Genomic DNA, 14,469 nt, shown 5'->3' with positions numbered 1-14,469 from the left:
AATTTGAGCTGATAATGATCTTTGCAGTTAAACACCATCCATCTGATGATTGAACAATTATACAAAAAAAAATTGCTGGCACAAAAACTAAAATAGAAAAATTAAAAAATCCTCTTCTGTGTCTTAAGTTACCACATTAAGCAACCTGTAATTCAGACTTATTGCTTCTTTGTCTGATTTCAGCGAGTTGAAAATGGAGACATGAATTGGATCATTCCTGGAAAGATTCTGGCATTCAGCAGCCCTCATGCGCGAAACAAAGTAGAGAATGGTGAGTCAGTTGTGAAAATCCTGGTGAATCTTCATCACCATGTAGCAATTTAAGAAGGAAACTGGACGATTTCTGACATTTTACAGGTTATTTTAAGGAGGGGAAACAAATTAAAATGTCTTGAAAAGTAAAGCAGTTTTTCCACTTACCTCACTCATGTTTAGATGATTTTTAATTTCTTTTCTTTAAATTAGGTTTGATTAGGATCATCTTTCCTGGTCTTTGGAGATTTTTTTTCTCTGCCAACATGGAACATCTAAGCTGATTTGCAGGGTTACTTCCATTCCCTCTTTCATCGACATCTGACGAGAGATCTTTCTTTAGCATGTTTGCTTCCCAGATTTTAACAGAGATAAAATTACATACAATTATGAGGTGTTGATTTGTTTGGAGAACTTTTTAAAACAATGTGATGTGTTAGAATAAAGGTTAGGTTGTGAGGCTTTGGTTTTCAAAGGGTTTTTGACAGAAATATGTGTCAGATATAGATTTAAATAATTTGAGATAATTTGGATAAACAACTCAGACCATCTTGGGTTGTTTTTCTAAACATTCAGGTTATCCTCTCCATGCACCTGAGGCGTACTTTGAACACTTTCGCCAAAACAATGTGACCGCTGTGGTTCGACTGAACAAGAAGCTGTATGAGGGCAGACGCTTTGAGGATGCAGGGTTTCAACACCATGATTTCTTCTTCCCGGATGGTTCCACACCCTCAGACCTGATCATTAGACGCTTCCTGCATGTCTGTGAAAGCAGCGAAGGAGCCGTGGCCGTGCACTGTAAAGGTACAGCTGGCTGTGCTTTGTTAGGTTTTTCTTGCTCTCTGAAATTGTGTGTAACTTAATAATTATTTTTCAATCTCAGCTGGCCTGGGCCGTACGGGCACCCTGATCGCCTGCTATCTGATGAAGCACTTTCGGTTCACGGCGGCTGAGGCTATTGCATGGATCAGAGTCTGTCGACCTGGATCAATTATTGGTCCACAGCAGAACTTCTTAGTAGAGTAAGTCTAAAACTTTAAGACTCAGGAGGAAAAGCTAGTCTTTAATTTCATTTTGGTAACAACTGGTGCAGGAATAAATGTATTAAACTTTAAGGTCATCATTCTTATTAAGTCATATTTCAAGTCTGAATTTCTTGTATAAAATATTATGTCTCAGAAAAAGTAAATCCAATTCAATTCACTTTATTCATATAGCGCCAATTAACAACACACGTCATCTCAAGGCACTTTGCAATTCAACCAGGTCATACAGTCAAATTGATTCAAAGTTTTCTATCTAAGTGTTATGCCAGTTTACCAGAAGAATATGAATATAATAAATAACTAGAACTGGAAGTTAGTTAATTAATAGGCCATTCAAATCAAGGGTAAAGCTAGTTATTTATTATCAGTTGAATGATTATAGCTGTAATTTGCTAACTGACCAGGGTTTTAGCCCCTTTCCTCCAAGGGTTAGACTCCTGAATCAGGCTGTCAGAAATCCAGCTGTCTTTCACCAAATTAGTAATTTAGGCTATGGCTCTTAGCAACGTTATGCATCTCCGTTCATTCGGATGCTACTGAAAGAAAAGTGAATCCATCCTGAGTGATAAATCATTCACTGTGTAAAATGAACGCAAAAGACCACGAGTTAAAAATACAATGGCTGTCATGATGGGTGGAATGTGTTTGGCCCACAGGCAGAAGCACTCACAGAGATTCAGAATGGTTTAACAGTTTATTAGTAAAAAAAAGTTACAAAGACACAGAAAACTATTTTCCAGCTTGGGGAGGTTCCAGCGATCAGGTGTATAGTTAAAAAGAAAGCTGAAAGTTCAGTTTACAAAGATGTAAATTAACTAGTGCTAACAGCGTGCTAACGTAGTTCACTTTTTCACAAAATCTACTAAGTTCATTCGGGCTAGTGAAGCAGCTAGTTTACATGCAAAGTCAATGGTTAGCACCCATCAACGCATCAGATGTCTGAGCACATGATGCACTGGGAAAGCAGCAGGTGCTGGAGTTGGAAAAATGGAACTTTAGCTGCTGGACGTGCTACATCAACTAATCAGAGAAGCTGATCTGGGAGCTGACAGGGAGACAAAAACAGCACTGCTGATGCAGATCGCTATGATCACTCTGAGACAGTTTATTGATGCCTAAATTAACTTAAAATGTCGTAACCTGCCAGCAAAATATGTTTGCTTTTATTATTATGGTGCCTGTAGTTTGGATTACGTACAAGAAAAACACCTTTCAGCTGACATGAACAGTAGCAGAAAACCCCAAAGAGGCGACCGTGCCAGAAGCTGCCATTGAACAGGATTTCTAGGGACAGGGAAATTATATTTGAAGGCAGGATCGTAATCTTGATGAACTGACTGCACAGATTAAGTTTCCAGGTGGACTTTCTAATTTAAAAACATATTAAATAAACCAAATTTTTCCACTTATAACAGCAAATATAGCAAAGTATCTCTCTGTCATTAAACACAGCAGCAGCAGAAGCATCAGACGCATCTGGACACACTTTACTTCAGGAGCATCAAAGCTTCTCTTGACGCATGTCTGACAAGCATTAAATATCTCACAGCAGAAGCTTTTTTGCTGCTTCCAACGCTTGCAGTCTGAACATAGCATAATTGATTTTAGATAAATCTGGACACTTATTTACTAAGAAAAATCCTCTTCAATACCTTTAAATTCGTTAGAATATAAAAAAGTCATTTCTACTGACTTATTTTAAAAAGAATAAAGCTTTTTAGCAAAGTAAAGATTGGATCACATTGGATCACCTTTTGCAGATAGAGAAAAATGGGTGTCGCCTTCTCAGCCTGGTACATTGTTAGAACAATTTTAGATGGCCTTTTTTAGAAGGTCAGACCTTTATATTGACCGGTATAAGGATGGAAGAAGCTTTAAGATGTATTTCAAACCAGTGAATCTTGCAGTAACAGTCATTTCTATTGTGTAATATGAGTAAGTTGGTGTTCACAGGAAGCAGCACAGCTTGTGGGTACAGGGAGACGTGCATCGCTCCAAGCAGAAACTTGCCCAACAAAGGTTCAGTCGACAGCTGCAGCTGCAAAAGCAGCATGGGCAACAGCTCCATCTGCCCGGCTCTGACCCAGTGACACGCAGCAAACAAGAGGCAGTGTTTTCAAGCATGGTTTCAAGCATGGACGATCTGTCAATCAAAACCAGTCTGTGCAAATCCTATAGTTTGGACGAAGTGAGGCTTCTGCAATATCTGTAATAAAATCTCCTTAAAGACGGTGAGCGACTGTCCTAAGAGTCCTTTTGTCTGTGTTTTCATGTATGCAGAGTAATTGTAAGGAAAGCAGTCTAACCCAAGGAGACAATCTGAGAGCCCTGAAGGGGAAACGGACACCCAGACTAGTTTCTTCCAACTCCAGGTACTGTCTACAAATATTGTAATTTGGTTTATGCATTTATTTCATTGCATTGAATGACAAGGAAAATGGGCTCGTTTATTAAATTCAAAGATGGAAAAATGAAATTTGAATTTAGACTTTGGCTCAGTTTTTCTGAAGTCATTTTGATTCCTATCCAGTGACCTTGTCAGTTCTGTTGACCAGAGGAATTTATAGTTAGGAGCAGCATCCTGAGCACATCCTGAGCACGTAAACTGTACAGATTAAATATTAAAATCCAATTCTGCGTTGCTGTCCATTTTTCCATTTCGTATTCTTGATCTGAGCTTAGAATTGATATATGAAAAACAAATCCTTTTTTCGTTTTTGGTTTAACCATAAAAAACAAAAAACAAAATAACCAGTCAATTTTTTATTTTTTTTTTTTTGATTGGTAATTGAAAATAGAAAGAACGAATGATACACGGATTCTTCTCCTGGATTGCTGGAGTTTTTTGTTTATGATGGGTTTTGGGTTGGCCATTTGAATCATGATGAGTGTGCTTCTTTAACTTCTTCTGATTGAGTCCAGTGCTGAGTTCGAATTCAATGGCTGCGTCCTCCAAAGGCCAAGTTTGCAAGCCGATTACGTCATAGTGCAGTGCTGAGGCCAGTTTGGATTGGAGGACTTCTCGTTATGCAGTCAACAAATGCGTCCTTGTTTTCGCCCATTTTGAGGACGGGTCCGGGGTATCCCATAAATCACTGCGAGCCCAAGCAAGCTGGCTGCTCTGTGCTCAGGAAAATGGCGCCGAACAGTGGTGAATATTGTAAGTGGAGTTTAACATAATACAAGTATGTGAATAGTTCCGTCTGAAATTAATGAAAATCCTTATTTTAAATAGTTATTGAGTCAGAAATGTGGCGGGTAATGTTTGTTTTATTGAAAGGTTTTATCTGTCTCTGTTTAAATGGGTTTTTGCTGACATTTAAGCTCCGATTCCAAAACCTCTTCAGTATGGGGACTATAAATCTGATATCTGAGATGACGGCACTGCTGCTGAAGCTCCTTGTATTTAGCATACAGAACAGTAGTGAGGAGTTCGGCCTCCATTCTTTGCCTGCTTTTTGAGTCCAACTGTCACGGTTGCAAGGCGACAGAGCGTACGCTGAGTGAGCGGCGGTGGAGGCTGAAGAAGGCTGAACCTTTCTGAATCCATAGCCATACTTTTCCGGCTTCCTTATTGTCACAGACCAGGTAGGCCAGGTCCTTCGAGGATGCAGTTGCTGAAATCAAACACACCTCTGGAAATCACTGGCTTTTCTCTTTCAACAAAGACGCCTTCCTTCACCCCTCTTTCAAAAGGTTTATTGTCTCTGTCCAAAAGCAGTGTTATTAACAGAGTCCAAAGCAGTGAGGACTTCTATATTGGAGAAACCAAACAACATGAGAGCCAGAAGCTGACCAAGATTCAGCTTTTCACCTTCACCTCAAGAACAAAGACATATGTTCAGATTTTGGAAGAGAGATGCTTTGTTAAATTGGAAAGCGCTCCCTAAACAGAGGGGGAGGGTTAGGGTTTTAGCTTAAAGGCAGGGGCGTGCACACATAGACACTAGGTGGTGCTAAAGCACTAGGAAGTTTGCCCTCTATCAAAGAAAATGCCCTTTTGAAACTCGTTTTTTTTTATTATTATTATTAATATTATTAAGATTTTACTGAGGTCGGTTTTGAAATGATCTTTTGAAAACCTGAGCCATTAAAAACGACTGAAACAATGCCCCGAAATGACCGACCTACTTGCGCACAAACGACCAGCCTCTCTCTCTTCCTTTGTCACGTGAACTCGCTCGGTCGCCCGCAGGTCATGCCAGATGCGCAGCATCATAGCAGTTTTCAGATAGCAGGAACGGTCGCTGACAGGCTGCTTCTCCCGTGCCCCATTAGCCAGGTAATATACAGATCAAGCTAAATCATTTTGTTGGGCATTAAAATGTCTCATTCAGCAGCACCAAACACGCATTTTGCTGACTGGTCACCAGATAAACTAGTTGTCTCCTTGTAAGATGCTATTTTACTTTTTATATTTTGTATCCATATTTTTTATCTTAAGTGTATACATTAGTCTATTTTATTGCATGACGTATACCCACAGTTTTTAGATATTTTTATAATTTTATTTACCTATTCCATATTATATGTTTCATGTTGCACGATTGTACCATAAAAAATTCCTAGTTTGTGAACTCCTTCACTAACAATGGCAATAAACCTGATTCTGATAGTTTTACACTGTAGCCCAAGTCAATGACAGATAACGTGAGGACGACCACATAGGCTACAAATAATTTTGGTAGAGTTTGCAATTGCAAATCTACGGAAGAGGATTAGGGCTACTGAAAAAAAAATAAGTTAACTGATTTTTAAATGTTATTTCAGTTTAGTATGGGAAAAAAGTCAGAATGCTGACTTTAATCTCATAATTCTAACTTTTTCTCATAATTCTGACTTTTTGCTGAGAATTCTGACTTTTTGCTCAGTATTCTGACATTAATCTCAGAATTCTGCAATAAAAAAGTCAGAATTCTGACTTTTTTCCCATACTAAACTGAAATAAAACTTAAAAATCAGTTAACTTTTTTTTTTTCCAGTGGCCCTAATCCTCTTCTGTACAAATCTATGTGTTAAGACAAACGTTTTCTGTTGTATAGGTTTTGTTAGGCAACATAAATTAACACATTTTGGTCTCTTTATTGTCTTAATTGTATATTGATTTAGTAATTGCAGCACAATGCCAAGAAAGGAGGGTTAATCATATTGAAAAATCTTAAAAGCTGTTCACATTTTATTTTTAAGTGGTTTGTGCAGCAGGTTTTAAAATAGCTATTATTTTGTAGGCTACCATAAGTCATATCCACGTGACAAGACTTCCAGTCATGTTGCCCTAATAGCCCATTATTTAAACTAATGTGGCATATTTGTTAAAGCTATTATTATTATTATTATTATTATTGTTATTATTGTCATGATGGTTATTATTAATATATTGTAGCCAGTCACAGCAGGGAAGCTCTATACAATCAACATCTACCAGGACAGGAGATGAGGAAGAGTTCAGGGAAGACACAGAGACAGAAAAAGACCAGGATGAGGGAGAACAGATGGGTGAGGGAAAACAGGGAGATGAGCCAGATGAAAGAAGTATGCTTTAGTCTGTTCTGTTGGTGATGTGACTTTTTTCCATTGAAAACTCACGTTTAGAGAATGTTACAAATAAAAGTCAAATTTCATTCAACATGCGTTTATTTTTTTTTTTACAATTAAGTGTTACACGTGCGCTAAAAAGTGCCCTCCCCCCCTCCTGAGCACCTGCCCCCCAAAATGTCTGTGCACGCCTCTGCTTAAAGGCATCAACAATTCAGTCCTGGACCTCATTTCACAAGACAAGCACACTGGTCATGATTCATATGACCAAACACAAACCCAGTATGAAACTAAAGAGTCCAACAACCTAGGAGAAAGACAGATGGCTATGGAATTTGGACCTTGAAAGTCCAAAGGATGGGCTTAAAAAGCATCAGCAGTCCAGTTGCTCCATATTGTTCTAAAGCAGGGGTGTCAAACTGGTTCCAGAAAGGGCCGTTTGGCTGCAGGTTTTCTTTTCCAACCAAGCAGTGGTGCACCGGACTCCATTCATCTCATCAAGTCTTCATGTTAAGACTACTCACTTGATGAGATGACTGAAGTCTGGTGTGCTATTTTTTGGTCGCAAAAGAAAACCTGCAGCCACACAGCCCTTTCTGGTACCAGTGGCCCCATATTGTTGCAGAATGTGTCGTCTGAATAAACAAACACTTCACTATCAAAACTCCTTCAGAAAAACAGAGCACGGTCTGGTTGCCTGCAGTTTAAGCCTGTTTTGTGGTTTACCGTGACCCTGGTGACAGAGAATTTGCACAGCAAATCTAAATGTACAATGGTGTGTATCCCGAATGGAAGATGTTATAGAAGAACTCACAATGCAATAAGTAAATTGCAACTATTAAGGGGGATGCAAATACATAAATAAGCATATATCAAAGACAACTGGAGTGTAAAGGAAGAATGAATAAATAGCGATCAGGGTTGGAAGAGATTGCGTTCCTCAGGGCAACAGCAGCTCTTTGATAAAAAGTCTGTTATTTTTACTTCCTCTAAGCTAACCTGTTCTTTTCAGAGCTTTGCTGACTTACATTTTCTTTACTCTGACTGTTCAAGATAGCATAGACTCAATGGGGATAAACTTCCATCATTGTCAACATTTTATTTGCCCCCCCAATAAAAAGTAATAATATGCTTTATTTATTCTTTTCTGCCTTCTTAAAATATACAGTTTTTATTATGCTTTATGTTTTTATCTGTGTATTTATTGATTCTAATATTAGTGGCCCAACTTGGACTAATACTAATAAAACTAATTTGTTAGTTTTACTAAATTATCTATTAATGCCTCTGCATTATCCCTATTTTAATAAGTAGTCCTCTTTATGTCTTCTAGATATAGATTAAAATAGCTTCTTTTCAGAGACTTTTCCTAATTTAAGTTGATGTATAAAAAATGTCCTTCATGCATTCTAGAGTCCCTTTGCCATGTTTTGTTAACTGCATCCTTCTCAGTTTCCTCACTTTAGGATTTTCTTCATACAGAATCACCCATGAGTGACTCATCTCTTTAAAGCCTCTAAAACTTTCGGTGATCTATCTCTGACACTCTTTCCCTAAAGTCCTGTGTATTTTTATGATTATGGTGTTTATAGACTGGAAACACAGTTAAATCATCTCTAAAATGCATCATTAAGATCCCCCTTTCCTCCAATCCTACAGAAATATTAGTGAAATTTTTCATTGTTACACTTGGTGCAGTGATTCCTGTTGGTTTAGCAATTAGGGGAAACAATCCCAAACTAGACACTTATTGACCTATATTTAGAAATTCAGACACATATGCATAAATTTTTATTGACAATCATTCTACCCGATAATTAAAGTCCGGTTCAAATCCCAGCTGAGATCAGAAGGGAATGAAGAATACAACTTTGCCAACTCTGTGAGCAGCTGTGTTGATGCGCTATGTTGACCCATGAATAAGGCAGTAACTACAACACAAAGTGTTTGTCAGATTAGCAATACATTATTGCATATATCAAGCTTCAAAATCTTTATCATATTATTTGGTATTATGAGGCTAAAATAACTTTTGTTCAACCAAGACATTTTTTTGTGATTGGAATTGAGACAGCCATGTTTTATAAAAGATAATGTAGATATCATATTGGAGAAGATTCTCAATCATCCAGGTCAGGATCAAGCCTGAAAGGTTCAGATTAGACAACGGGACGAGAAGTTTTCTATAAGACATTTTGCCTCTCATCCGAGATTCTTATTCTCTTTTTTAAAAACCAACCAGAAGACGTCTGCTGAGAGGGAAGGAAACAGAAGGGACATCGTCATCCTGTATGTTGCTGGACTCTCTGAAAAACTCACCCCAAAGACACGACACAAAAAAGAAACAAGGCCGACAACATGGTTTACGCCATTCAGTGTAGTGAAGAGTGCAGAGACTTGTACAATGGAGAGACCAAGCAACCGCTGCACAGGCGTATGGCTCAATACAGGGGGACCAACTATGAACATGAATCAGCTATTCACTTATACCTGAAGGCTAAAGGACATTCATTTAAGGATGTTTTGCAAAGGAAGAAGGGCTCTTTGAGAGAGGGGTTAAAGAAGCCATCATTATTAATTTATTTTTTTTAAGTCACAAGATAATACTATTAATATAATGTGACTTTTCTAGAGAATCATTATATGTAGTTATTTTATACAGGGTTTCCACAGTCTTACATAATTTCAGAATTCCCTGACTTTTAACTGACTCAGGATTCGTTTTCCCTGACAAAATAAATGCAGCCCTTTGTCATTTTTGTAACTACATCAAAATTACTGCTAGGTGGACATCTGGTGGAAAATCACCCGGCTTTTTCAAATCACGCACCTTTTTCAAATCACGCGACAATGTGTACAAAACAACAAAAATGGCACCGGCAACGCTTCTGGGTCGTTTTCATCGAATGTCGATGATTTTAAAGTAAATTTGAGTGATAAATAATAATTTTTTTTTTTTTTGCGATCATGAAATTTGTACTCTCCCAACAATAAAAACATCTTGCCCCAGGAGATCGGGCGATGGTTAACATCGAGCCCTGCACTACTTCCCTTGTGATCGAAGCAGCAGTTTTGCACGTGTGATTTTGTTGTGTGTTGGTAGATAAACCATGGGCAGAAGTAGTTTAACCTACATGTGAGTATGGTTATTTGGCTTGCCGGTGTTTTGAAATATATGTGACGCAATACACCTATACAGTAGTATATTAATCTCAGTGCTGCCTACCACCAGTTAGAACTGAGGAAGCCTTTTGGATAAAAGGAGAAACTTGTTCTAGAAAACGTCCAGTTGCCTAAACTGAACTTTTCCAGCTTGATGATGTGAGATGTGTGAACTTTAACTGCTCACCTACTCTTCTCTACATCAACTCAGTCTTTAAGGGTGGAAGGCCTCTTTGCCAGAGCTTTAATCTTTAGCTCTGTGTTTGCATGCATGCTATCATGAATGAATGCAAACAAAAACATATAATTTTTTTGTTTTTCTTCCAGTGAGTCAAACGTGTCCCACTGTTCAATCCCTCCACCACCAAAGTCACAGAAAATCAGACTTTCTCTTCCTTCGTCTTCTAAAAAACTTGTGCGAAGTTCCTCATCTGTCACACAGATAAAGAGGTGGGTGATGTCAGCCATGTTGAGTGGAACCTGCACCGTTATTCTGTGTTTCTGTCTCTTATACTGTCTATTATATGCCTCTTCCCTCAGCCCCTTCAGCCTCAGTCTATTCAGCTCCAGGCCTGCTCTGATTCACTGAGCTCAACTTGGGAAACTATGTCACAAGAAGGACAGTGAATGAATTGCAAAACTGGATCAACGAGGATCAGAAAAGGCCTTACATATCTTCAGCATATCGTTTATATGCATTTAAAGGACCTGGAATGTGCATCTTTGGTTTCCCAGAACATCAGATTGACGCTTCTTTATTCTGATATCACCCATGAATAGCTGATGGTGTAGCAACAAACTCTGAAACCTCTATATCAGGGGTAAACTATAAAAACTCAGCAGGGTCCGAATAAAGAAAATCAACAACCAGTAAAGGTCCGGGGACATTTTAAATTATAATCTTTTACTTTAAACAGAATTTAACACTGAAATAAAAAGCTGGGTTTTTTATGTATCTATGGTATACATTGAATTTTTAAATATACAAAAAAAATTAGAAAATTTTTCCATTTTAAAATCTAAAGTGTTTTTTGAAGTAGAAAACAACAATCGTTCAGTTTGGTATAGATAATTTCCTGATTAATGTCTTTTTTAAAATACTTGAATTTACCATTTTTGTTTTTTCTTTCTTATTTCTGGCTTAATGAGAGCAGTGGGCTTTAGGCTGACCTGCAAGGCATTCTAAAGTACACTTCAAGGTGCTCATTTTGAGCCTGGATCCATATTTATTTTTGGTTCTGTTCATGGTGAAGAATCCTGCTTCACAGCAGCAAGTTGAGCCAAACATTCTCTAAATGTGCAGGGTCATCTTTGAGCACCATTTCACTTTTCTTTTCACCATGCTTCTTCCAGCAGTCCACGTTTTCTCTGCTCTCTTTTTCTCATCATCTTCTCCTTCTTTCCCATCGCCCGGCTCGCCACAGGTTTCCCTGCTGTGTCTAAAAGTAGCAGCAGCAGCAGCCCAGACTGACACCAGCTCATTGCCTATATGGAATTACGTGTAACCTGGTCTCGGCACTCTGGACGGCTTTACCATGATAGGAGAAGCGGCACAAGTGAAGTTAGACAAAGTCGTTGGACGACATGTGGTTATTTATAAATGTTTTAAATTAGGATGGGACCGATTAGCCAGCAGGTGGGTCCGGATCCGGACCCCGGTCCACTAATCTATGACCTCTGGTCTATACGATCCTTTACTGAGAAATTTGACCGTGAGAACTGGACTGCTGCCACAAAACAGCTTCATGGCTCCAAGTTTTTACTGAATCTTTAGTAGAGCAAAGAATACAGCATAAAGCAGAGAATTCTCAAACTGTGTAATAATTCTGTAGAAGAGGATCCAGAAAGTGGAAAGCCACTTCCAGATGTTGTCCTGTCTCCTGGCTGTGTGTCACTGGGTGCGCTTTAATGTTAGATTTAGTCTTAAAATAACAAACCCCAGCCTTAAATGTCCTTGTTTCTGCTCCCATTCAGCATTTCTATGATCAAACAATGATCAACATAATCCTCAACAGTGGCATTATTTTTTTTTTTATTAATTTGGTACCAGATACACATTGAAAAGACAAATCGAGACTGAAATTGTACACTACTCCAAAAAAATTAAAGGAACACTTTGTAATCAGAGTATAGCATCAAGTTATTTAAACTTCTGGGATATTGATTTGGTCAGGTAAGTAACAGAGGGGGTTGTTAATCAGTTTCAGCTGCTTTAGTGTTAATTAAATTAACAACAGGTGCACTAGAGGGGCAACAATGAGACGACCATCAAAACAGGAATGGTTTTACAGGTGGAGGACACTGACATTTTTTCCCCTCCTCATCTTTTCTGACTCTTTTTCACCATTTTTGCATTTTGGCTAGGGTCACTGTCACTACTGTTATAATGAGGCGCTACCTGGACCCTACAGAGGTTGCACAGCCAGTCCAGCTCCTCCAGGATGGCACATCAATACGTGCCATTGCCAGAAGGTTTGCTGTGTCTCCCAGCACAATCTCAAGAGCATGGAGGAGATTCCAGGAGACAGGCAGTTACTCCAGGAAAGCTGGACAGGGCCGTAGAAGGTCTACAACCCATCAGCAGGACCGGTATCTGCTCCTTTGTGCAAGGAGGAGCAGGAGGAGCACTGCCAGAGCCCTACAAAATGACCTCCAGCAGGCCAGTGGTGTGAATGTCTTTGACCAAACAATCAGAAACAGACTTCACGAGGGTGGCCTGAGGGCCCAACGTCCTCTAGTGCGGCCTGTGCTTACTGCCCAGCACCATGGAGCTCGATTGGCATTTCCTACAGAACACCGGAAATGGCGAGTCCGCCACTGGCGCCCTGTGCTTTTCACAGATGAGAGCAGGTTCACCCTGAGCACATGTGACAGACGTGAAAGGGTCTGGAGAAGCCGTGGAGAACGTTATGCTGCTTGTAACATTGTTCAGCTTGACCGGTTTGGTGGTGGGTTAGTGATGGTCTGGGGAGGCATATCCATGGAGGGACGCACAGGCCTATACAGGCTAGACAACGGCACCCCGACTGCCATTAGGTATTGGTATGAAATCCTTGCACCCATTGTCAGACCCCATGCTGGTGCAGTGGGTCCTGGGTTCCTCCTGGTGAACGACAATGCCCGGCCTCATGTGGCGAGAGTATGCAGGCAGTTCCTGGAGGATGAAGGAATTGATACTATTGATTGGCCCCCACGCTCGCCTGACCTAAATCCAATAGAACACCTCTGGGACATTATGTTTCGATTCATCTGACGCCACCAGGTTGAACCTCAAACTGTCCAGGGCTCAGTGATTCCCTGGTCCAGATCTGGGAGGAGGTACCCCAGGACGCCATCCGTCGTCTCATTAGGAGCATGCCCTGACGTAGTCAGGCATGCATACACGCATGTGGGGGCCATACAAATTACTGAATACCATTTTGAGTTGCTGCAATGAAATTTCAGCAAAATGGACTAGCCTGCCTCATCATTTTTTTACTGTAATTTTTGGGGTGTCTTTGAATTCAGCCCTCTGTAGGTTAATAATTTTCATTTTCATCAAATTATGTGGCATCCTTTTGCTCCTAACACATCACCCCGTCCATTTCAGTATAAATAAACAGCATGATTTTTTGCCCCAATGAGATCTGATGTGTTTTCAGTGTTCCTTTAATTTTTTTGAGTAGTATATTTCAACATCAAAAAGTCCTAACCCCTGTAAGTAATAATTTGCTATTTGATAGTTGTCCTGGGTCATTTCATGCACCTATCTGTCACTTATGCATTGTCTTATTAGGACATATAAATAACACTTTTATGTTTACTAAGAAATGTAACAATAACAATACTATAAAGTCATATTATGTGACTGCACATAATAATATGCTGTATATGCACAAAAAAGTTTACTTTCTCTTAATTCTTAGTCACTGATTTAGATAATAGTGCTTTTAGAGATGAGCAAAATGACTTTTTGAAGTTAGGCAGTTTTGTATCTGCACAAAAACCTTACTTAGCAGAAGCAAATGAACCAATCCTGGACCGTATTTATCTGCTAAAGCTAAATCAGCCTTAGAACTAAACATCTAAGCAAAGAAACTACCTACTGGATTCAGAGAATGACTGTGTTTTGGTTCTTCCTGAAGTAAATATTCACTTAATGAGTGCAACTTTATAATCAACAGTCAGGAGAAAATACCATTTAGATGTCAAAACTTCGATTTGTCAGCTTAGAAATTCCACCTAGCCAAAATGATACAGTAGTTTTAATCAACATTTAATAAAATAAAGTCTGAAGGAACATAAACATAACAAAGAAGTCTCCCATCAAACCCATGCACTTTATTCTTTAAGCCTTTGATAAGTTCAAAACAAACTTGAAACACTTGAAAACACACAGTATATATTGCAGTGCACACAATATGTAAATGAGAAAACTCTGTAAATCAGCGAATAGAAACAACTCATTATATCATCATCTAAATTTCTGTGG

The 14,469-nt window shown here is 39.0% G+C and overlaps 1 protein-coding gene across 1 annotated transcript in view; it reads left to right on the top strand.

Annotated features, from left to right (window-relative positions):
- Window positions 1–10,819, top strand: part of LOC119795165 (dual specificity protein phosphatase CDC14AB-like) — a 29,084-nt gene extending 18,265 nt beyond the window's left edge. The window contains exons 8-14 of the mRNA XM_038303016.1: window positions 184–271; window positions 829–1,059; window positions 1,139–1,277; window positions 3,255–3,489; window positions 3,582–3,673; window positions 10,326–10,448; window positions 10,539–10,819. Coding sequence (XP_038158944.1) covers window positions 184–271; window positions 829–1,059; window positions 1,139–1,277; window positions 3,255–3,489; window positions 3,582–3,673; window positions 10,326–10,448; window positions 10,539–10,587 — 957 coding nt within the window. The 3' untranslated portion in view covers window positions 10,588–10,819. The remainder of the gene's footprint in view (window positions 1–183; window positions 272–828; window positions 1,060–1,138; window positions 1,278–3,254; window positions 3,490–3,581; window positions 3,674–10,325; window positions 10,449–10,538) is intronic.
- The last annotated feature ends 3,650 nt before the right edge of the window (window positions 10,820–14,469 follow it).

Source organism: Cyprinodon tularosa, unplaced genomic scaffold (assembly GCF_016077235.1).
Source record: "Cyprinodon tularosa strain WSP-4 unplaced genomic scaffold, ASM1607723v1 ctg501, whole genome shotgun sequence".
NCBI lineage: Eukaryota > Metazoa > Chordata > Actinopteri > Cyprinodontiformes > Cyprinodontidae > Cyprinodon > Cyprinodon tularosa.
Note: the sequence above shows the minus strand (reverse complement) of the source record. Positions and strands in the feature narration are given on the sequence as shown.